The following is a 24,951-nucleotide window of genomic DNA, read 5'->3' as shown; positions in this document are numbered from 1 at the left end:
TAGCACTCTGAGTCTCCAATAAAAATGCCTTGTTCTTTATTTTGCAGAACATTGTAGAATTGGGAACCATGGTTTCAAACGTGAACTTTATCTGTGAAAACCATTCTCCCCTCTCGTCCCCCGCAAGTCCCCTTGGCCTGTTAGATTGCCGCAACTCCAAAGCCTCTCTGATGGGGAGACTCTTGCATCCAGTCCTCCAGGGCTCCTGGTGATTTGTGTCTCCATTGGAGGAAAGAATCCAAGGGTTTGAAGATTCAGGGATTGATATTGCCTTGCCCCAACCTGCAGCCATTTGTTTTTGTTGCTCATGGGGGTGGCTAGATGGAAGTCTCATGGTCTGCTTTGCTGTTGGACTTTTTTCAAAGGGCTTCTGGATGATGATGGGTTACCTCACGGCTTCTGCACCGTCACCTACTCTTCCACTGACAGATTCGAGGGTCACTTTGTTCACGGAGAAAAGAACGGACGTGGGAAGTTCTTCTTCTTTGATGGAAGGTAGTTCTTTTTAGGATAATTACCTTTATACAATTTTTTATACCTGTTTTTCTCGAGCTCAGTATTTATTACGTCTACTGTGCACGTAATTCACACTTTTTAATCTTCCTTCACTACCCTCGCTCTCCCCACTCCCCAGAAACCATCTTTCCCTTCTAGAGTCTTCACTCTGTATCTGTTTTTGGCTGACATAGCAGCCAGGATCAGCTCCCTAACCTTTTTCAAATCAATTGATGAATCAGTAGTGTTTACTGAGTGCTTCCCCTCTGCAGAGCTTTATATTAAACACTTGGAAGAGCGAAGTAGAGACAGTAGATGTCAAAGAAAACTCTACAAACTTAGCGTTGTGTTCCAAAGGGTACGTCAGAGACGAGTTTAATACTACTAGCACTTCTTCTAGCTCTGGTAGGGAGTGGTGGTTGACAGGCAGGATTTCCTCAGCTAGTCAAGGCCAGCTCAACTTCAAGTAATAGAGGTTTTATATATACCGTTGGTCTAGCATCCTAGCTTCAAACATGATGGAAGAGCACAATACACTGTATATACCTTAAGACAAACAGCAGTAAATTCTGCTTGGGACAATTACTAGGCCCTGCCTGGTTCCCTCCCTCTGGATCTGGTTGAGGTAAAACTCCTGGAAAGTTGGAAGTGTTGTAATGGGTAGCTTGGGACCACGCTATTTCCCATTGGATTCAACGTCAGGCTGGACAGGACTCAAGCGAGAATCAGTGCCCTGCTGTTAGCCAAGCAGAGCAACCAGGATTCAAGTGGGAGTCAAAGACAATAGCCTCCATCGTTCTTCATAAAACTTCAACCTGGGTCTTTTCTCCACCCCAATATTTACCACCACCATTCCCCCAGCTTCTGCCTGGGTCTTGGACTTCCATTTGAGCAGGCAGGATCTCAGGATTTTGTTTGGGGAACAACCAAGATTAGTGGCCCATTTGAGCTTAAGTAGTGCTCAGGAAGGCATGGTAGTGTTGGTATTTATTGCTACCCATATCCAGTTCGTGAGAGGGCCTGACCCACCTTTTCTAGTCATCATGGGACCTCTGATTTTTACAGATCCTTCAGTAAATCATTCAGTCGTGTTTATTGAGCGCTTACTATGTGCAAAGCACGGTACTAAGCACCTGGGAAGTACAAATCTTCAACACACAGAGATGGTCCCTACCCAGCAACGGGCTCACAGTCTAGAAGGGGGAGACAGACAACAAAACAAAACTAGTAAACAGGTCCCACATAGCCTTTTCTAGTCATCATGGGACCTCTGATTTTTACAGATCCTTCAGTAAATCATTCAGTCGTGTTTATTGAGCGCTTACTATGTGCAAAGCACGGTACTAAGCACCTGGGAAGCACAAATTGGCAACACACAGAGACGGTCCCTACCCAACAACGGGCTCACAGTCTAGAAGAGGGAGAGAGACAACAAAACAAAACTAGTAGACAGGTCCCACATAGCCCCCTGAGCAGGCCATTGAATTATGGCCAGGAATCAGCTGGGTAAAAATACACATCACCAACACCCAAAATGTTTCTTCAGAAGCTAGAAAGTTTGAGTAGGAGCAACATTTAAAAGATCTAGCCTGAGCTAGGTAGCCTTCCTTGCAATAGCTCTAATTGGAGAGATATGTCAGAAACATGGAGGAGGGAACATGTCTAACATTGATTGGGTGATTATAGGATCGCAATATAAAAAAAAATGTGAGGAACAGCCTGATAGAATCTGGGGTGATCACTTGAGTTTCTCATCAAAGACTCAGAGGGAATCCGAGCAAATGCATTGAAAAGAATCAATGCCAGTGGCATCGGCCTGTACCATTTCGTCCTTTAAAATGGTTGTGCCTTATAAGCATGGAGCCTTATGATGAAGATTCACTCAAACATGACCTTACTGGGGGAAGAGGAGAGATTTTGCTGATTCTAATGAGTTGGAGCCAAAATTTCTCCTTAAGTACTGGGTGACACAATGATGGAGTTTAATAGCAGGGATTTCACCCACACAGAATAGGAGGAGAAATAAGATCTGTTGGATTTTTAAACTAGAATACTTCCTAAATGCTGACAACAGTGGGTAGATGGTAGACCGCCCTTGAAGAAATAAGCAAAATTCCCAAAAATAGCTGTCAGTTTTTTATTCAAAATTTAACTGGCCCAGAATATTTATCTTTGCTGTTGTCATGATTTAAAAAAGGATTCTATATGTTGCCAATTTGTACTTCCCAAGCGCTTAGTACAGTGCTCTGCACATAGTAAACGCTCAATAAATACGATTGATGATGATGATGATGATTCTCTTCTTAGTACACTCCTGTGACACAGTGAGACTAATAACAAATAGATGAAGTTATTACCAATAATAATAATTTAATAACTTGAGACAAAGTCATAGCAGTTCATGCTTTGACAAGTTGGTGTGAGCCCACAAGTAGAGTAAAGGTAGTAATGAAAGAACTGGCCTAGTCATCCATTTGACTGGCCAGAAGCATTATCCTGCCCTCTCATTTATTTTCTATAAGGAAAAAAAAATTGTCACACAACTAATATTACAGACTTTCCTCTTCCATTTAAATTATTAGCCCAATCCTAAAGTGAAATTAGATGCATATTAGCGGTGCTAATACTGGGCAGGTAGTACTATGGAATAGTTGGCTAGAGTGGGTTAGATGCTAGGATCTCCTCTCACTAATCCACCAAAGCTAGCCCTCCGACTTCCACCTTAAACTTTTCTACCTATAAAAGCTATCTTACTATGGGAGGTTTGTGATACATTCATCCTGAGTTGTACAGTAAAAGTTCTTGCATTAAGTGCTATCCCTGGGTGTTGATTTTTGCTTAATAGTAGTCATTTTGCCAAAGGATCGGTGGAAAGGAATGATTTTTGACCAAATGCTAGAAGATGAGAAAAATAAGAGGTCTGAACTGGCCAAGACCTGGTGTTTTTGAAGAGTCAAATGGTTCTGAGTCTTGAAATAAATGGGCTATGGCAGTATTTGTTGTAAATATGTTTTTACTTTTCTTGCTTATTTTATTTAAAAAATAATGTGTGCCCGCCAACTCGCCAAGATAATGTCTTCCACTTCAGGGACTCTGTTCTGAAGGACCTGATCACCTTGTATCCCCCCCAGCGCTTAGTAAGCGCTTAACAAATACCATCATCATCGTCATCTAAATGCTCCCTTTTGTCTGGGCTTGAGACTATGTCTTGAGTGCCATTCCCATTCAGTGTCCATTTGAGCTGAAGCAGGGCCACATCCTTTTTTGTCTTTTTATTATTATTAGTTAGTCATTAGTGCTTACTGAGCGCTCCCTGTGTGCAGAGCACTTGGGAGAGTACAATATAACAATAAACATTCATTCAGTCAGTCGTATTTATTGAACGAACTAAGCGCTTGGGAAGTACAAATCGGCAACGTATTCAGACGGTCCCTACCCAACAACAGGCTCACAGTCTAGAAGGGGGAGACAGACATCAATATAAATAAATATGTAGTAATATATAAATTAATAGAAATACATTTTTATTCTTATAATTATATTATGTTGGCTTTGTCCCAAGAAGCGAGTCTTCGATGAAATGAGGAGTTTGGGCGGACCAAGCCCTGAATTTTATGAATTTTTTGGGCAGACCAAGCCCTGAATTTTCCCTAATGGAAAGAGCCCAGGCCTAGAAGTCAGAGGTCCCAGCCTCTAATTCCAGCTCTGCCATTTTGCAGTGTGACCTTAGGCAAGTCTGTGCACTTCTCTGTGCCTCAGTTACCTCATCTGTAAAATGGGGATTACGGCTGTGAGCCCCGAGTGGGACCTGGACTGCATCCAGCCCAATTAGCTTGTATCTAGCCTGGCACCTAGTACAGTGCTCTGCACGCAGTAGGCGCTCAATAAATACGATTAATTGATATCTGACAGGCTCGAGTCAGAGGATAGCCGGGCTGGATTGAGTACCCAGAGGCTGGTCCGTGCAGTGGATGAAATTGCACCTTAGTGGTCCAGAAGGGTAACGTGCCTCCCGAAATGCTAGTCAATAGGGGGAATTACTTGTGTTAAGTCCTAGGGAGTGTCCGGAGCGGATGTGAGCTATGTACAGTGCTCTGCACATAGTAAGCACTCAATAAATATGATTGATGATGATGATGATGATGATGTGAGCGGGGCAGAAGCAGCAGCTGGAGAGAGTTGGCCTTTGGGAGCTTTCAGGAGAGGCAGAAAGGTCAGGAATGGCCTTAGCCTTGGAGCCCACATGTGGCAGCCACTCCCTGTCTCCCTTGTCGAAGCTCATCCAAATTTATCGAGGACACACATCGCTCCCTGACTCAGAGACAGGCAGCAGAGGCAAGCAACTCCTCGGGCTGGGGTCAGTTTCCGAGCAGCCACCGGCTGTGTTCACGTAGTAGATGAGGGTGAGGCCGTTAGACCACAGCCCAACCCGATCTCCCTATCTTTGTCTCCATTCGTCATCAGCACGCTTGAAGGATACTACGTGGACGACGCTCTGCAGGGACAGGGGGTGTACACGTATGAAGACGGAGGCGTCCTCCACGGCAGCTATGTGGACGGAGAGCTGAATGGACCGGCCCAGGAATACGACACGGACGGGAGACTGATCTTCAAAGGGCAATACAGAGATAACATTCGGCATGGAATCTGTTGGATATATTACCCAGTAAGCCTTGAAAATTATTGATTTTTTTTTTTATCAAGAACTGTTCAAAGCATTTTTTCTTTGCATTAAAAGAGAGGGTCGTGGTAGAAATTCTGGGTGGGTTCTGATCATTTGTCCAGTAACAAAGTTGTACAAAGCTCAGTAGATTTCGTCATTTTGTTCATGTAGCTATTCACCCAATTTGAGTAAGAACGTGTTGCCGACTTGTACTTCCCAAGCACTTAGTACAGTGCTCTGCATGCAGTAAGCGCTCAATAAATACGATTGATTGGTTGAGTGATTAAGAACATGTCGGTGGCTATTTTCAATGAGCCCAGTTGACCCAGACACTGGGAGGAGGGTGATTTAGGCAGTGCCTCCTCCAAGAGAGCGTGAGGTTACAAGATGTCAGAAGATGATCTTCAGTCAGTCAGTGATATGTGAGTCCTTACTTTGTGCAGAGCACTGTACTAAGCATTTGGGAGAGTAAAGTACAGTTGGTAGACAAAAGCCTTGCCCACAAGGACCTTACAATCTAGTGGAGGAGATAGACGTTAAAATAAATTTTAGGTAATTTTTTCTCTTCTTTGCACCCTTGAGAATGTGGTGATCTAGACTGTAAGCTCTTTTCAGTCAGGGAACATGCCTACCAACTCGGTTTTATTGTACTCTTCCAAGTGCTTAGTATAGTGCTCTCCATACAGAAAGTGCTCAATAAGTACTATTGATGGATTGATTGAGGTGGTCATGTGCCCTTTGGGGCTGAAAGGGGAAAATTCATCCTGGTTGTTACATTACCTTAAGATGTCTTTGGTATAAAAAATTAAATAAACTTGGTCCTGAACTAAGGTTGCACCTTCCGTAAACCAAAGGCCTCTCCTTTATCCCGGTGGTATTGCTAGTAGTTTATAAAAATATTTGAAGTAGGATCAGCAGCCTCTTTCTTTCTGACATACTAGCGCTCTAAAAGCAGTTCTACTCTGGAACAGGACATAGTGTAGAAAAATCAAAAGAGATTTAAAGCAATTCTTTTAAGAGTTACAAAGGCCTTCCTGGGTATCACTTGCTAGCTTGCCAAAGTCTGTAATGAAGCCCGTTACCGTATACATGTGAACCTAAATGAAGTATTTTAATCAGTCAAGTGTGTTATTGAGTGCTGTGTGCGGAACACTACACAAAGCGCTTGTGAGAGTACAATATAACAGAGTTGAGAGGCACTTGCCCACAAGGAACTTACAGTCTAGAGGTAGCCACTACAGGGAGTGCTTTTAAGTACAGTTTAAGTACTGAATTAAGTACATATAAGGGTCTTCATATGTACCCCCTCATTCAGTGCTTCATATAGGGACTCAAACTCAGCACTGATTCTGTTCAGTAGAACTGGTTAAATGACTGTGAAGCAGAACTTTGGAGGTGAGGGAGCCACGGAAACAGGGAAAGGGAGAGAACAGAATGTCACCATTGCTCTTTGCACTTGTTAAGCAGCCCATTACCTCAGAAACAAGCACAAACCTGCAAGTCAGAGGACCTGAGTTCCAATTCTGGCTCCACTACTTTACTGTGTGGCCTAGATCGAGTCACTTCACTTCTCTGGGCCCCAGTAAAATAGGGATTAAATACCTGTTCTTCTGGGAGCCCCATGTGGGACAGGGGACTGTGTCCAACTGGATGATCTTGAATCTGCCCTAGTGCTTAGAACACATAATAGATGCTTAACAAAAACCACAGTTATTGCCACTGTGAAGAGGGCTCACAGAAGTTGACTAGACCTAGCTAGAAACGTAAATAGGAGCTCCATGCACAAAGAAGATAGTAACTTCCTCTTTTTCAACCCCCATGTTCAGTCTGTTGCTAAATTGTTTTGTTTCTTCCTCTGCCGCATTTCTGAAACTCATCCCTTCCTCTCCAGCTAAATGGCCAACACATTGATAATGCACTTGTCATATTTTGACTACGTTGTCAGCTTCCTCACTGATTTCCCTGCCTCCAGTCTCTTCCCCCTCCAGTCCACACTTCACTCTGCTTGTCTGGCTCATTTTTCTAAAATGTTGTTCTGCACCACTGGCCCCCCACCATCACCACTCCCCTCCCACACATACACACCCTTCTCAAAAAACCCCAAATTGTTGCCCATTCTTCTCTACATAAAGCTGTGGCAAGTGTCATTACCCACATTTGTGCTGGGCTGATGGGCTTGGTTTAATTGGTATTAAGCTGAGGGGAGAAGAGGAAAATTCTGAGAAATATTCTGAGACTGCAAAGAAAAATGCTGTTCATAATTTTGGTTACCAAGCGAGAGTTCTATTTTCTGTTCGTACCTTTCCCCAGATAAGATTTTGAAACTTAGAGTTTGAACATTAAGCAGCAAGAAACTACATTCCTCCTGTTTCTTTATTCCTGATTCTTTGTCATCAGCAATCAGGGCTACTTGAGAAAGAGGTCTTGCTTGTGTTATTTACCAAACCAGAGGATATTTATAGGCTACTGGAGTTTGGGTAAGAGCTGTTGAAGATGCTGTGGTCAGATTATTGGTTTAATATTGGTTTGTCAAACGCTGGAAGATCCTCTGTTTATTTCTTCAGCCCTTGAATATGTTATAAATATAAGTAAAACAACCTTGTTCTTTGGCGGGTGAGGAATTCACTTCTGGCCTAGACCCCAAATGACCTGCCAAAAAGACAGTGTGGTCTTGTGGAAAGAGCCTGGTCCTGGAATTCAGTATCTTGGTTTAAATCCCAGCTCCACCAGTTGTCTGCTGTGTGACCTTGGACAAGTCACTTAATTTCTCTGTTCCTCAGGTACCTCATCTATAAAATGGGGATTAAGACTGTGAGCCCTATGTGGGACAAGGACCATGTCTAACCTGAAAAACTTGTATCTACCCAGGTGCTTAGTACAGCGCTTGGCAAACCACAGTTGTTATTATTGGTAGATTACCCCAGGAATCCAAACCTTCACGAGAGATAATCCAGTGTCAAAACTTTGTGGTCCAAGGTGGATGCTCCAGAGAACAGAACGACGTGTCATCGACTTGCATCCCTAGTAGGATAAAGAGAAAAACTGAGGTGCTTTGGGGATTTGCAGAAGCAATCCTCCTAAACTAGGGTTTGAACTGCCAGCCCCCAGCTCAGGACAGTATTGTTAAACCCATTTCTTGTTTTTTGGACTCCCTTTAGGACGGAGGCAGCCTTGTAGGAGAAGTGAATGAAGACGGAGAGATGACCGGTGAGAAAATAGCCTACGTTTATCCTGACGGGAGGACCGCGGTATATGGAAAGTTCATAGATGGAGAGTTGATTGAAGGCAAACTGGCCACCCTCACGTCCGCAGAGGAGGGGAGGCCCCACTTTGAACTGATCCCAGGAAGTAAGTTGAGTCATCCAGAATTTGCTGCTCTAACTCATGGCAGTTTGGTCTAATGCATCTTAGAGACTCCCTTTCTTCACCTGACTGTAGTCTTAACGGCTTCATCTTAAGAGAAATTGGTGAAGGGATTCTGTAGGGATGAGATTGCTGTTCCAATGTAGGACAGTACAAAGACGATGGGCAGGTTGTGCGGGTCAGGATTGCTGAGTGAATACCAGTAGCCCCACTAGACTGTAAACCCCTTGAGGGCAGAGATCCTGTCTTCCAATTCTTTGTATTCTCCCAAATGCTTAGTACAGTGCTCTGCACGCAGTAAGTACACAACAGATGCCATTGATTGATTCATAGTTGGAAAAGGCCCGTTCCTTTAATGTCCGGTGTCCTGATGGTCGAGTTCACTTGCTCATCTGATGTCTTTAAAAAAGTGGGTTGAAATCAGCTAATTAATATCCATGCAATCTGGGACTGGTTAAATGACCAGGAACTGGAAGCAACTCCCATACAAGAAGAGCAAGCAAAAGCCGTGTCTCTGCTAGTGACTCCTCAAAACCAAAAATCGATTTAGGTCATTTGAAAATATCTTTTTTTTTGGTTTCCATGAACCCAAGTGGTTTTAATCAAGACTAATCCCCTGAGCTTTGGGTCCTAGAAATAACTAGTTGGGCCCGGGGGTCAGGGGAAGCAAAAACATTCTTTGGTCTGAGGGAAACGTGGCTGATAACTGATTCCTCATCTGTGCTCCCTCTGTATCTTAGTTACTTTACAGAGAGTCTTAATGACATCTAGCTTTAGGACCAATAGAGACTTCCATCTTCTTTCCCTCCCCCACCACTCGCAAAAGGGGAAAAAAAAGACATTTTGATAAATGAAAAAAGGAGGCTGTCTTGACCTTGTCTATTGGACAAGCTAATGATAGTATTGATTATTAGTAATGATTAACTTGTTTTGTTGTCTGTCTGCCCCTTCTAGACTGTGAGCCCACTGTTGGGTAGGGACCGTCTCTCTATGTTGCCGACTTGTACTTCCCAAGCGCTTAGTACAGTGCTCTGCACACAGTAAGCGCTCAATAAATACGATTGAATGAATGAATGATGAAACTAATGGTATTAGTTTAGCATTTACTGTGTGCCAAGCACTGTACTAAGAACCGAAGTAGATATAAGATCATCAGGTCCCACAATGGGTTCACAGTCTAAGAGAGGGGACAGGTAGTGAATCACCATTTTGTAGATAAGGGAAACGAGGCACAGAGGAGTTGTGACTTGCCCCAGGTCACACAGCAGGTTAAATGGCAGAGCTGGGATTAGAACCCAGGTCCCCTGGCTCTCAAGCCTGTGCTCCTTCCACCAGGCCACACTGCTGGTAGTCAAAGAACAAGACATTTTGGGGTGGAAGGGAAGCAACAGCTGGAGGAGAGTGGAGGGTAGAGGGTGACTTGAACTGAAATTGTCCTTTCCCTTCTCCCCTCTTCTCCCCAATGACCCCCATCTCCCCAGCTCAGACTCGAACCCACAGTGAGGGCCAACTCAGCAGAGCTCCCATAACCAGCATCTTCAGAGAGGTGAGGAGAAATAGGGGCTTCCTGTCCTGTTTTGCACCTGCGAAGTGGTTGGGGTTTGGGCGTTTAGCGATATTAGGACTTTTCCAGCTTCTTGAATGACAGCGGGTTTGCGCTGTACTCAAAATAGATTTAGGTCATCTTCTTAGTGCAGCTGTTTTGATACTGACACTCCAAGGCAGTTGGAAATTAAAATAAAGTCCGATTTTCTGTTTCCTCTTCCCCCCTCTGGGCTGGACCTGACTAAACCAGCAGTAACTGTTGCGGGCTGGAGGGGAGGAAGGAGTGCCCAGGGGCATCATCAATCATCATCAGTTGTATTTATTGAGCACTTACTGTGTGCAGAGCACTGTACTAAGCATCGTGCTTGTGGGCGACAGAGTGAGCAGACACAGATGCTGCTCATTCTGCTACTCCTCCCCATCTGGCCCCCTCTGCCTAGCAAAATTGGCAAAATTTGGGGGGCAAAATTGGAACTTTCCTGAGCGTCCTCCCTCTTCCACCCCCAGGGCCGGCTTCAGATGGCGAGAAAGTGAGACAGAGACATCAGGGCACGTGTTCAGGGGAGGCAGCAGCTGAAAATGTGAATGCCCAGCCTCCCTCGGCCCAAGTTGACAGGCACGGGAGAGGAATGCACTGACTCTACGGCGGGTGGCTGAGGGAGGTGGGGGCAACCTCTTACCCCACCTCTGCTCCAGACAGGGCATATGGAAGCGTGATGCCGTTACATCAACATCGTGTGCATTCGGTAGCCGTATTGTACCCTCCCAAGTGCTTAGTGCACTGCTCGGTTTGCGGAAAGTGCTCAATAAATACTGTTGATTGGTTGAGAGGGTAGATTTGTGGATTTTTTTTTGTTTTTCTACCTCAGGATGGTCAAATGTCTGAAGCTGGCATTGCTCTCACGCGCTTAGTACAGTGCTCTGCAGACAGCAAGCGCTCACCACATACAATTGAATGAATAAATGCCCCCAAACCTCATGGCCTCAACACCTTCTCTGCTTCCTCCTCTTACCTTGCTGGTTCCCCACCCTTTCTCTCGTACCAACCCATCCCCGCTTCGGTGACTTTCCCACCCTATTTGCCCTACTTTCTACATCACCTGGGCATTCGGGTCCGCACTTTTGATACTCACCTCACTCCACTCACCCCACAGCAGTTAAGTACATTTCTCTATTCTCTGCCCCTTCCCCTGGCTCTGATTTTATTTTCAAGTCAGTAAACTCCAGGCTGTAAATTCCTTGTGAGCAGGGATCATGTCTACCAACTCTGGTGTGATATCCTCCCAACCGCTTAATAGAGTGCTCTGCATACGGTAAGCACTCAATAAATACCCCATCGATGGATTGCGGACAGATCTGCCACTTTTGAACCGGTGTGCCATGGTGGCTCATTCTAGCTGACTTTCATTCTGCTGTGAAATCAATCAATCAATCAATCGTATTTATTGAGCGCTTACTATGTGCAGAGCACTGTACTAAGCGCTTGGGAAGTACAAATTGGCAACACATAGAGACAGTCCCTACCCAACAGTGGGCTCACAGTCTAAAAGGGGGAGACAGAGAACAGAACCAAACATACCAACAAAATAAAATAAATAGGATAGAAATGTACAAGTAAAATAAATAAATAAATAAATAAATAGAGCAGGCCAGTGGGCATTTACAACTCTTTGAGGAGTAAAGGAAAAGAATCCCTATTTCCCAAAGGAGGTTTGGGTGTCCTTTTTTCTTTCTGTAGCTGCATTTGCAGGTGACAAGATAATTCCGAATATAGGTAAACGTTGTTGGCTTTTTTCAAAATGCCATCATGTAAAATTCAAGGCAAATGCCTGATTCCCTTTCTATTTTTCTGTAATAGAAAATGAAAACAGATTATAAATTAATAAAAATAGGGAACCAATTGAATTTCATTTATAAACTGTTTTCATTTTCTTCCTAAAGCCATGAGATTTGAATTTGCTTTCTAAATGACCTTCACTTACACTTGGGGTAAAGATGGGCCAACTCCACAGAGATGAGAGAACTTGTTTATTAAGCTCATTTTTTTTAGAACATTTTCAGTTTTTGTCTTTTTCCTGTTTGCTTCTAAATCTGTGTGCAAAGAATGAAATACAGTGAGTATTTTAAGCTGCCCGAATGGACTGCTTAATTCCGGAGAAGACACCCTCGGCCCTGCAGTTTAGTTTTAAGAGGTTTATATTCAGCTAAATGTTCGGCCCCCGCGGAGAGGCAGAGGCCACTCGTCAAAGGAGCCATGAGACAGATCCAGAAATTTGTTTAGCTATTCAGCTTGGAAATACTGACTTCTTTAATAATTCTTTTTTTGGCTAGCTGTTTTGGAATTCTGTGTGTCTGTCCATGGCAGCAGAGGGAACCAGTAGAAATAACCCCGGTCCCGAAATGTGTGATTCATTCAGGGTTTCATTTGGGAGTTGTCTTCCAGGATGCTCAACAAGTGCCCTTGTGTCCTGAAAGAATTCATTTACCTATGTTTATTTCCAAAAAAACCTTTATTCATTTGTGGTTTCCCTGAGGATTGGGGCCCCATTGAGATTTCAACCCCCACCCGAGAAAGGGCACCGTAGCAAAGTTCAGTGCGTGAGTCTGTTCTGTGTTTTGATGGAAACAAATTCAAGAGTCAAATCGAAAGAGTGCCGCTGTTGGCTCTGAAAGTGCAGCACTAAACAGGGAATCCAAAAGCCATTCTTTTTGGATTAGAAATTTTCGGTAGAGTTTGGTTCAGTTTTCGGTATTTCAAGCACTTGAAAGTCCCCAGGAGCTCAGGATTGTGTTTAAATACTGTCTGTTAATTTTACTCCTTCGTTGTTTTTTTTTAGGTTCAGTGTACCACTTCGACAAATCTACATCATCCTGCATTTCCACCAACGCGCTTCTCCCTGATCCTTACGAGTCAGAAAGGTAGGTTTCATTTTTCCCGTTATGACAGTAAGATTCATTCATTTGATGTATGAGATGGGAAGCTGAAGGATTTGAGGGAGCTGGGCTTGTGTGAGGCAGCCACCGGCCCAGCTGTCTGACCATTCAGATCACCCCAGAATTCCTCGTTAAGGTGCCGGGCCTCTTGGCCAAACCCTAAATTAGCCTAATATCATCCGGGCAGGGGTTGAATGTTCGTGTTCTCGGCCAGAATGGAGCCACAGAGAAATGAGACATTTGCTGCTACACGAACCGCTGTTCAACAGTGAGCGTGGCTCTTCCCTGCTGCGGGATGAGGATAGAGGCGGAAAGGGCGGGATCATATACACCTATCAGGCACTAAACGAGGAGCTAGAGCATGCGTTGCAAGCTCCCTGAGGGCAGGAATCGTGTCTCCCAACTCTAGTGTCCTCTCCCAAGCGCTTAGTACAGTGCTCCGTACACAGTAATTGCTCAGGTCATGTGATGGATGGGTCCCCCTGCTTCCACCACCCCACTGGGAAATAACATAGCCTAGTGGATAGACTATGCGCCTGGGAGTCGTCAGAAAGACCTGGGTTCTAATCTCGGCTCCACTTTAATGGCATTTATTAAGCGCTTACTATGTGCAGAGCGCTGTTCTAAGCGCTGGGGAATTTACAAGGTGATCAGGTTGTCCCACGTGGGGCTCACAGTCTTCATCCCCATTTTACAGGTGAGGGGACTGAGGCCCAGAGAAGTGAAGTGACTTGCCCAAAGCCACACAGTTGACAAGTGGCGGAGCCGGGATTTGAACCCATGACCTCTGACTCCAAAGCCCGGGCTTTTTCCACTGAGCCACGTTGTCTGCCGTGTGACCACGGGCAAGTCGCTTCACTGTCCCTAATCTGTAAAATGGGGATTACGACTGTGAGCCCCATGTGGGACATCGACTGGGTCCCACCTTATTAGCTCATTCTACCCCAGCACTTAGTACAGTGCCTGACACATAGTAAGGGCTTAATAATAATTATAACGACGGCATTTATTAAGTGCTTACACATTTATTAAGTGCTTAACTTAGTACAGTGCCTGACACATAGTAAGGGCTTAATAATAATTATAATGACGGCATTTATTAAGTGCTTACACATTTATTAAGTGCTTTACTTAGTACAGTGCCTGACACATGGTAAGGGCTTAATAATAATAATACTGATGGCATTTATTAAGTGTTTACACATTTATTAAGTACTTAACTTAGTACAGTGCCCAGTGCCTGATACATGGTAAGGGCTTAATATTAATTATAACGATGGCATTTATTAAGTGCTTACACATTTATTAAGTGCTTAACTTAGTACAGTGCCTGACACATAGTAAGGGCTCAATAATAATTATAACGGTGGCATTTATTAAGTGCTTACACATTTATTAAGTGCTTAACTTAGTACAGTGCCTGACACATAGTAAAGGCTTAATATTAATTATAACGATGGCATTTATTAAGTGCTTACACATTTGTTAAGTGCTTAACTTAGTACAGTGCCTGACACACAGTAAGGGCTTAATAATAATTATAATGATGGCGTTTATTAAGTTCTTACACATTTATTAAGTGCTTACCTTAGTACAGTGCCTGACACATAGTAAGGGCTTAATAATAATTATAACGACGGCATTTATTAAGTGCTTACACATTTATTAAGTGCTTAATTTAGTACAGTGCCTGACACATAGTAAGGGCTTAATAATAATTATAACGACGGCATTTATTAAGTGCTTACACATTTATTAAGTGCTTAACTTAGTACAGTGCCTGACACATGGTAAGGGCTTAATAATAATTATAACGATGGCATTTATTAAGTGCTTACACATTTATTAAGTGCTTAACTTAGTACAGTGCCTGACACATGGTAAGGGCTTAATAATAATAATAATGATGGGATTTATTAAGTGCTTACACATTTATTAAGTGCTTAACTTAGTACAGTGCCTGACACATAGTAAGGGCTCAATAATAATTATAGTGGCATTTATTAAGTGCTTACACATTTATTCAGTGCTTAACTTAGTACAGTGCCTGACACATAGTAAGGGCTTAATAATAATTATAATGATGGCATTTATTAAGTGCTTACACATTTATTAAGTGCTTTACTTAGTACAGTGCCTGACACATGGTAAGGGTTTAATAATAATTATAATGATGGCATTTATTAAGTGCTTACACATTTATTAAGTGCTTAACTTAGTACAGTGCCTGACACATAGTAAGGGCTTAATAATAATTATAATGACGGCATTTATTAAATGCTTACCATGTGCAAAGCACTGTTCTAAGCACTGGGGAGGTTACAAGGTGATCAGGTTGTCCCACGGGGGGCTCACAGTCTTAATCCCCATTTTACAGATGAGAAAACGGAGGCACAGAGAAGTTAAGTGACTTGCCCAAAGTCACACAGCTAATTGGCGGAGCCGGGATTTGAACACATGACTTCTGACTCCAGAGCCCATGCTCTTTCCACTGAGCCACGCTGCTGAACAAATACCATTAAAAAAAACAAACCAATTTTCAGAGGCTTTAACAAATTCATAATAACAGTAATAATAGCAATAATGATGCTTGTTAAGTGCATAATCTGTGCCAAGCTCTGTTCTAAACCCTGGGATATATACACGGTCCCTGTCCCAAATGGAGCTCACAGTCTTCCAGTGCTTAGAACAGTGCTTTGCATGTAGTAAGCGCTTAATAAATGCTATCATTATTATTATTATTAATCACCATTTTACAGATGAGGTAACTGAGGCCCAGAGAAGGTAAGTGACTTGCTCAAGGTCACAGAGCAGATATGTGGATAATCTGAGTGGATATGTACTGTGAAGATGGGCATCATTAGTTTAGAGAGCACAGTTTTTGAAAGTGACTCCCAAAACACAACTTCTTCCTCCAATCCCCAGAACCCAAAAAGTACCATTCCTCCCTCTGAGTCACCTAGAGCAGCATGAGCTGACATTTTAGTCTCGTAGCTGTAGTGACATCATTTGGCTTGCAGGCTTGCCTTTTAGAGAAAATCAAATTTCCACCTCTTTTTATTCCGTTAAGGGTGTACGTTGCGGAGTCTCTCATTTCCACGGCCGGAGAAGGTCTGTTTTCCAAGGTCGCAGCAGGACCTAGCACGGTTATGTCCTTTTACAACGGAGTCCGAATCACACACCAAGAGGTACGGTCTGAACCGCTTTGTAGCGTCTCGCCTGGGACCCAGTTGTGAATGAGCTCCATCAATCAATCAATCAATCGTATTTATTGAGCACTTACTGTGTGCAGAGCACTGGACTAAGCGCTTGGGAAGTACAAGTTGGCAACATATAGAGACGGTCCCTATGCCACATGAGGGCACCGGCTCTGTGTCTGACTAAATCAAGGCTATTTTGGGTGATTTCTGGCTGTTGCGGGTCACCCAAGCCACGAAACAAAGCTCGTTGACCCAGTATCCTCCAGGGGATCTCTGTTCTGTAATTCTGGCCGGAGTTTGCCTTCATCCTTGCCTTGTCATTTCTTCATCCGAGCAAGGGGCTCGGAAGAGCTCTAGGACCCCAGGCCGACTTCAAGATGCCCTCCGTGAAAACCCTGACTTGGGGAAGGGACTGAGGAAGTGGGAGGGTGGGATCGATCCTATTTCTGCTTCCCCGAGCCCCAGAGGAAACCTTAAACTTTTCCCCTTCTTCGGAGCCCCGCTCCTTGCCCCTCCGCCCCAATTTCTGGTCACGTCGCTGCTTTTTCTGCTCTTCAGAGCCAGCTGGCTTCTGCTTCTCCCCTGCCTTCTGTCCTCCCCTGCTCCTGCGGCTCAGCCGGGCCCTGACCAGGGATAGCCTCTTGTGACCTCTGTGCCTCCAGGCATTATTAGCTCTCCATCCTGGCGAAGCCAGGCCCCGAGCTCGCCAGCTTGTAGGAGAGCGCAGTCGGAAGGACCTTGGTGACTTGCCTGGAGCCCAGCTTCAACTGTGAACCCGTCCCGTCCCATCCCGTGCGCCTCTCAGAACCCAGGCATCATCCGTCCCATCCCGCAGAAGGCAAGGTTGGATAGTTTCACCCCAGAGTCTGGGCAGGATGGGAAAAAAATCCCTGAACCCCTTTCCCTCTCCTCCTTCCACTCCTCTTCCGTCCCCTCTTCTGCATAGGGCATGTGCCTCTCCACTGCCCTTGGGGCACAAAGTGGCTTTTGACATCCCCAGGGAGCTTGTCACCTCGAAGAAAAACTAAAAACCAGCAGATCTCCCTCTTCCTCAGGCTTCCCAGAGGACCCATCTGGTTCCCCTCCTCTTCCGTGGCCAGGATATCCAGTAAGAACTGAACCATGCCAACTGGGGTGGCCGGGATTTGGGGTTTTGCCCCGGCACCTAGGCTTATTTTCTCTCCGTCCTCCTACAGCTGTGTTTTTGCTGCTATCGCTCTCACTTCTGGTATCTTTTAGACTGTGAGCCCACTGTTGGGTAGGGACTGTCTCTATATGTTGCCAACTTGTACTTCCCAAGCGCTTAGTACACTGCTGTGCACACAGTAAGCGCTCAATAAATACGATTGATGGATCTTCTGCTGGCAGGAGTCACACTATGTATCTGCAAGGGCTCTCAGGGCCTTTGTTTTGGTTTTTGTGCTTTAATGTGATAGACATGGTTGACATTCACCCAGGATGCGATGCCAGAGGTAAAATAGCACGTACCCTCTGGAGAATTCACTGGCTCAATCTTGTGTGATGTTGTATATCAGGATACCCTTTAGCTTGGACCAAGTTAAACCTGTAACAGTAATAGTAGCAATGGTAGTATTTACTGAGTACCCACTGAGAAGTCCTTCCATTTTCTAATTCGCCTTGGTAATCCTAGAAAGAGAAAGAGGAAAGTAAGTTATCACGCCTGTTTTTCTTTCTTCCTTTCTTGAAATGAATGTCGGGCATTCCCAAAAGTCCTCGGTGATTTTTCTCTCGGACTCACCTGGAGGAAGTGAGATGGAGGATCTGAAAGCAAATGCGGCCGTGACTCGGTAATTACCTTGTGCTGAACTGGGCCAGGAGTCTGTGGAGCTAAGCTGTAGGCTGGCCCCTACATCTGATAATAATAGATGTAATAATAATAGTGGTGCTTATTGAGTACTTCTTATTTCTCCCCATCCCCACCTATACCATTTCCCTGCTGCAAATTGAGTGTTAACTGCCAGGAGTACCGAGAAGGCAATCAGGTCGGGATGAGTCCACTCTGGCCCGCTTGGAAAAATCCCATGTCGCTGCTGTTGTTTTATGGCAGGTGGATGGCAGAGACTGGGCCCTTAATGGAAACACACTCTCCCTGGATGATGAAACCGTGATAGATGTGCCGGAGCCGTACAACCACGCATCCAAGTACTGTGCCTCCCTGGGACACAAGGCCAATCACTCGTTCACTCCTAACTGCATCTACGACCCGTAAGTACAAGGCTGAGCCGGTGAGGGGTCGGTACCCGTGTGATCCTGCAGGAATCAAAGAACTTGGGCCCCATGGGGTTTGGGAATCATCCATCTGGGGCCAGATGATTGCATTTATTTATTTATTTAAATGGTATGTGCTTCGCACATAGTAAGCATTTAATAAATGTCATCATCATAAGCCCTTACTATGTGCCAGGCACTGTACTGAGCGCTGGGTTAGTATAAGGTTGGACACAGTCCCTGTCCCACATGGGGCTCACGGTCTTAATCCTCATTTTACAGATGAGGAAACTGAGGCACGGAGAAGTGAAGTGCCTTGCCCGAGGTCGTACGACTGACAAGTGGCGGAGCTGGGATTAGAACCCAGATCTTCGGACATCCAGGCCTATGATCTTTCCAGTAGGCCACACTGCTTCCCACTTATTACCTTTCTGGTGACAGTCTGTCAGTTAGGGCAGATGATATTTTAAAATCAGAGCCTAAAGAGCCCAATTCTCCCTCCTGCAGACATGAGTGTGAAGACTAGCGTCCTAAGGAATCTGGCGGATACCCAGAGGGTGCTCTCTGTCTTCCTTTCCTGGGTCTTTATGGAGAGTGGAGGGAAACAAAGGCACTTGTTTTCTCCCTCTAGAAATGTTCCTGATTTTCCATAGAGCTGCGTTGTCAGCAATGTGAGACTGAGAGAGAGAAAGAGAGAGCACACATGCAAGAGAGCAAAAGACCTTAAAATGGAGCAGGAAAGAAAACCTGGCCTTAAGCTGTGCATTTACACACTGACTTGTGGAGTAAATGCTTCTTTCTGGTCAACTGTAACTCTTCTCTGGGGTTTTATCTCAATCAATCAATCAATCAATTGTATTTATTATAATAATAATAATAATGTTGGTATTTGTTAAGCACTTACTATGTGCAAAGCACCGTTCTAAGCACTGGGGTAGATACAAGGTAATCAGGTTGTCCCACATGGGGCTCACAGTCTTCATCCCCATTTTACAAATGAGGGAACTGAGGCCCAGAGAAGTGAAGTGATTTGCCCAAAGTCACACAGCCGACAAGTGGCGGAGTATTTATTGAGCGCTTACTGTGTGCAGAGCACTGTACTAAGCGCTTGGGAAGTACAAGTTGGCAACATATAGAGACGGTCCCTACCCAACAGTGGGCTCACAGTCTAGAAGGGGGAGACAGAGAACAAAACCAAACATATTAACAAAATAAAATAAATAGAATAGATATGTACAAGTAAAATAAATAAATAAAGAGTAATAAATATGTACAAACATATATCCAGGTGCTGTGGGGAAGGGAAGGAGGTAAGACGGGGGGATGGAGAGGGGGACGAGGGGGAGAGGAAGGAGGGGGATCAGTCTGGGAAGGCCTCCTCCTCATTAATCACATCGAAAACAGGCAATGTAAATAACTGGATACAAGTTCATTCAGCCTTTTGAAAAGTTGGCCGAATCTGTAGAGTGTGTGAGGGACCATCTTACGAATGTAATAATAATAATGGTGCTTATTGAGTACTTACTATGTGTCGAGCACCGCATTAATTGCCCAGGTAGATACAAGATAATTGGGCCGGGCACACAGGATTTTGTGGCGTGAACCGGCCATGGCTCAATCAATCAGTCAATCGTATTTCTTGAGCACTTACTGTGTGCTGAGCACTGTACTAAGCGCTTGGGAAGTACAAGTTGGCAACATATAGAGATCAGACAGTGGATTAAAATAACAATTATGATGGTATTTATTAAATGCTTTCTGTGTGCTAAAACTGGGTAGGTACAAGATAGATCACAGAGGAGCAGCGTGGCTCAGTGGAGAAGAGCCCGGGCTTTGGAGTCAGAGGTCATGGGTTCGAATCCCGGCTCCGCCACATGTCCGCTGTGTGACCTTGGCCAAGTCACTTAACTTCTCTGAGCCTCAGTTACCTCATCTGTAAAATGGGGATTAAGACTGTGAGCCCCATGTGGGACAACTTGATCACCTTGTATCCACCCCCAGCGCTTAGAACAGTGCTCTGCACATAGTAAGCGCTTAACAAATGCCATCATTATTATTATTTATTATTTTATCACAGTCCCTATCTGCCCAGGCCTGGCCCTGACATTGCCTGCTGGGTGACTTTGGGCAAGTCACTTAACTGCTCTGTGCTCCAGTTTCCTTACCTGTAATACAGGAATTCAATATAATAATAATGATGGTATTTGTTAAGCGCTTACTATGTGCCAAGCACTGTTCGAAGCACTGGGGTAGCCACAAGGTAATCAGGTTGTCCCACGTGGGGTTCACAGTCTTAATCCCTCTTGGACAGATGAGGTAACTGAGGCCCGGAGAAGTGAAGCGACCTGCCCAAAGTCACACAGCCGAGCCAGGATTAGAACCCATGACCTCAGACTCCCAAGCCTGTGCTTTTTCCACTGAGCCCCACTGCTTTGTAACTTCCTCTGCTGTCGACTGCAGGCCCCAGGTTGGGCAGGGACTGCGTCCAACTTGATTAACTTCCTTCCACCCCGGTGCTTCACAGATAGTAGCACTTAAAAAATACCATAATAATAATAATCCCACGTGAGGCTCACAGACGGAGGGAAAACAGGTGTTTTTTCCCCATTTTACAAATGAGGAAAGAGAAGCACGGAGGTTATTAAGCGACTTGCCCCAAATCGTAGAGCAGGCTGATGGCAGGCGGAGCCCAGGTGTCCTGGTTCCCAGTCCTGTACTCTTTCGACTAGGCTTCACTGTCTCCTAAAGGATCAACAAAGCATCAATTTCTACGGGAGGAAAGACAGCGCACCGGTAATGAGTGAAGTGAAATTAAACTGAAGCCAGCATCAATTAAGGACGGCCATTCACAACTGACGGCCCAGAATGGAAATTAAGCCCACCGTCACACCTTCCTGCAGAAGGAAGAGAGCTGGCGTGTCTCTGGGTGGCTGGTAGGAAATGGAAGAAGGGAATCTCCGTTAGTCTGGCGGGAGAGGAGTAGCCCCGAGTAGGAACCTCTTTTCTGGTGCCCTGCCCTAATGGGAATCTTCCAATTATCCAGGATAAGGGGGCAAAAACACCTGGGCTCGTACACTCCAGATCCACAGACCGTCAACCGGATGGGTCACTTCACCACTTCAGGGTGGTGTTCAAAAATGTCCATTTAACCCGCTTCTTTAAGCTCCATACTTCTGGATAGTTGTAAGTTGGGAGCATTGCTATTTCAGAAACTACAGCCGCTTGGAAAGCAGTCTCTCTGTAGGGAAAAAGCCCGTTGACTTTAACAGACAAAAAAACTCCATAGCACCCGGTAATCCAGAAAAAGATCCCCAATACTTGAGAGCTCACCTCCTCCAGGAGGCCTTCCCAGACTGAGCCCCTTCCTTCCTCTCCCCCTCGTCCCCCTCTCCATCCCCCCATCTTACCTCCCTCCTTTCCCCACAGCACCTGTATATATGTATATATGTTTGTACATATCTTTTTTACTCTAATTTATTTGTACATATCTATTCTATTTATTTTATTTTGTTAGTATGTTTGGTTTTGTTCTCTGTCTCCCCCTTTTAGACTGTGAGCCCACTGTTGGGTAGGGACTGTCTCTATATGTTGCCAATTTGTACTTCCCAAGCACTTAGTACAGTGCTCTGCACATAGTAAGCGCTCAATAAATACGATTGATGATGATGATGGTCATAGTGAGAAATATGAATTTAATGAATCCGTTTTTTTTCCCTCTTCTTCCTCCCGTCCTCTCTCTTTTTCCCTTCCTCTCTTTTTCCTGCTCTTTTTCTCCCTTCCCTTCCTCTCAGTACACTTCTGTGGTGTTGCCAGTGAGCAAGGAAACGGCAAGGCTAAAGGGGAACCAAACAGACCTGATAATTCACGTAGCAATCAATCATATTTATTGAGCGCTTACTGTGTGCAGAGCACTGTACTAAGCGCTTGGGAAGTACAAGTTGGCAACATACAGAGACAGTCCCTACCCAACAGTGGGCTCACAGTCTAAAAAGTGGGCTCACAGATGCTCCACCCTTAAATAAGTGAAATGCGTCCATTTTCATTGAAATGAGCTCCTCTGTAGAGAAAGCTTGGCATCAGGTAACGATTTTTCAAATGCCTGCTCGGGGTGGAAAAGGTCTTTTACCCCGGGAGAAATACTGTTTCATAATGCTTAGAACAGTGCCAGCGCTTAGAACAGTGCTTTGCACATAGTAAGTGCTTAATAAATGCCATCATTATTATTATTATTATTATAATCAGAGCCAAGCGAGGTGGGAGGGGAGGAGTTCTTAAAGGGCTGTCCAGAAAGCCTTCCCCTCCCCTTGTATCTCCATTGATGGTCAGAGGGCCGAGCCCACCTTGCTCCTAGAAATGATCCCTTTCTAGATAAGTCCTCCTCCTTCCTTCATCTTGGACACCTTCCTTGCTTCACCGGGAACATTGGGGAAGTCTTGCATCTTCCCGGCAGGAAACGGGGGGCAAGTGAACCTCCTCACATTTGAGAATATTTTGTAGTTAAAATGTTCTTGCTCTAGCACTGCTCTTGTGATTGGTGCTGTGGGGGTAGTAGCAGGCTATTATCTTTATAGAGTAGCCCCAGGATAACAGAGGAAAAGATGTATTAGCAAAGTTTGGGGGGGTTTTGTTGTGGTTTTTTTAGTTTCAATCAATCAATCAATCAATTGTATTTATTGAGCGCTTACTATGTGCAGAGCACTGTACTAAGCGCTTGGGAAGTACAAATTGGCAACACATAGAGACAGTCCCTACCCAACAGTGGGCTCACAGTCTAAAAGTTTCCTCTTAGCAGGAACTCTGTTTATCTTTTCCACCTAAGGTACAGCTAAAGGGCCTTTAATCTGTGTTTCATAGTATTTTTTAAGCGCTTACCATGTGTCAAACGCTGTCCCAAGCCCTGGGGTAGGTACAAGTTAATTAGGTTTGACACAGTCCCTGTCCCACATCACGGTTGAAGCTGGAGGGAGAACAGGTGTTGAATCCCCATTTTACAGTTGAGGAAACTGGGGCACAGAGAAGTTAAGTGACCTGTTCAAGGACACAGAGAAAGCGATCGACTGAACCGGAATTAGAACCCAGGCCCTATGACTGCCACGGTCACGCTGTTTCTACTAGGCTGTGCTGCTTCTCTGTGAGAATCCGAGTAGAAGATGGGGATTCAACCCCTTAAAAGAGCCTAAGGGTTAACCTTCCTAGGGAAACTGGCAGCTTGAAACTAGGGCCTCCCTAGAGATAGCTTTATATTATTCACAATTCCCTTGTTCATGGCTATAGAAACAAGACCTGAACTGAAGGAGCAATGCTGACAAGTCAATCAATCAATCAGTCGTATTTATTGAGCGCTTACTGTGTGCAGAGCACTGTACTAAGCGCTTGGGAAGTACAAGTTGACAACATATAGAGACAGTCCCTACCCAACAGTGGGCTCACAGTCTAGAAGTCCTAACATTGGTGTTGAAAATAATCGCAGTATTTGCTAAGCATTTATTAAGCACGACATACTAAGATCATCCCTGTCTCCCCTTGGGGCTCACAGCCTAAGGAGGAGGGAGAACAGGAGTTGAATCCCCATTTTAATCAATCAATCAATCAGTCGTATTTATTGAGCACTTACCGTGTGCAGAGCACTGTACTAAGCGCTTGGGGAGTACAAGTTGGCAACATATAGAGACAGTCCCTACCCAACAGTGGGCTCACAGTCTAGAAGTCCTAACATTGATGATGAAAATAATTGCAGTATTTGCTAAGCACTTATTAAGCACGACATATTAAGATCATCCCTGTCCCGCCCTTGGGGCTCACAGCCTAAGGAGGAGGGAGAATAAGTGTTGAATCTCCATTTTAATCAATCAATCAATCATATTTATTGAGCGCTTACTGTGTGCAGAGCACTGTACTGAGCGCTTGGGGAGTACAAATTGGCAACATATAGAGACAGTCCCTACCCAACAGTGGGCTCACAGTCTAGAAGTCCTAACACTGATGATGAAAATAATTGCAGTATTTGCTAAGCACTTATTAAGCACGACATATTAAGATCATCCCTGTCCCCCCCTTGGGGCTCACAGCCTAAGGAGGAGGGAGAATAAGTGTTGAATCCCCATTTTAATCAATCAATCAATCATATTTATTGAGCGCTTACTGTGTGCAGAGCACTGTACTGAGCGCTTGGGGAGTACAAGTTGGCAACATATAGAGACAGTCCCTACCCAACAGTGGGCTCACAGTCTAGAAGTCCTAACACGGGTGATGAAAATAATCGCAGTATTTGCTAAGCACTTATTAAGCACGACATATTAAGATCATCCCTGTCCCCCCCCTTGGGGCTCACAGCCTAAGGAGGAGGGAGAACAGGTGTTGAATCCCCATTTTAATCAATCAATCAATCGTATTTATTGAGCGCTTACTGTGTGCAGAGCACTGTACTGAGCGCTTGGGGAGTACAAGTTGGCAACATATAGAGACAGTCCCTACCCAACAGTGGGCTCACAGTCTAGAAGTCCTAACACTGATGATGAAAAT

At 44.7% G+C, this 24,951-nt stretch overlaps 1 protein-coding gene across 1 annotated transcript in view; it reads left to right on the top strand.

The window, feature by feature from the left end:
- The window catches only part of SETD7 (SET domain containing 7, histone lysine methyltransferase), a 56,909-nt gene that overhangs the window by 25,392 nt on the left and 6,566 nt on the right, over nt 1–24,951 (top strand). Inside the window, exons 2-7 of the mRNA XM_038754965.1 lie at nt 366–495; nt 4,960–5,161; nt 8,317–8,506; nt 12,904–12,985; nt 16,071–16,188; nt 18,269–18,426. Coding sequence (XP_038610893.1) covers nt 366–495; nt 4,960–5,161; nt 8,317–8,506; nt 12,904–12,985; nt 16,071–16,188; nt 18,269–18,426 — 880 coding nt within the window. The remainder of the gene's footprint in view (nt 1–365; nt 496–4,959; nt 5,162–8,316; nt 8,507–12,903; nt 12,986–16,070; nt 16,189–18,268; nt 18,427–24,951) is intronic.

The sequence above is a fragment of the Tachyglossus aculeatus genome, chromosome 12, assembly GCF_015852505.1.
Source record: "Tachyglossus aculeatus isolate mTacAcu1 chromosome 12, mTacAcu1.pri, whole genome shotgun sequence".
Lineage (NCBI taxonomy): Eukaryota > Metazoa > Chordata > Mammalia > Monotremata > Tachyglossidae > Tachyglossus > Tachyglossus aculeatus.
The sequence above is the reverse complement of the archived record's forward strand: the minus strand, read 5'-3'. Positions and strand labels throughout refer to the sequence as shown.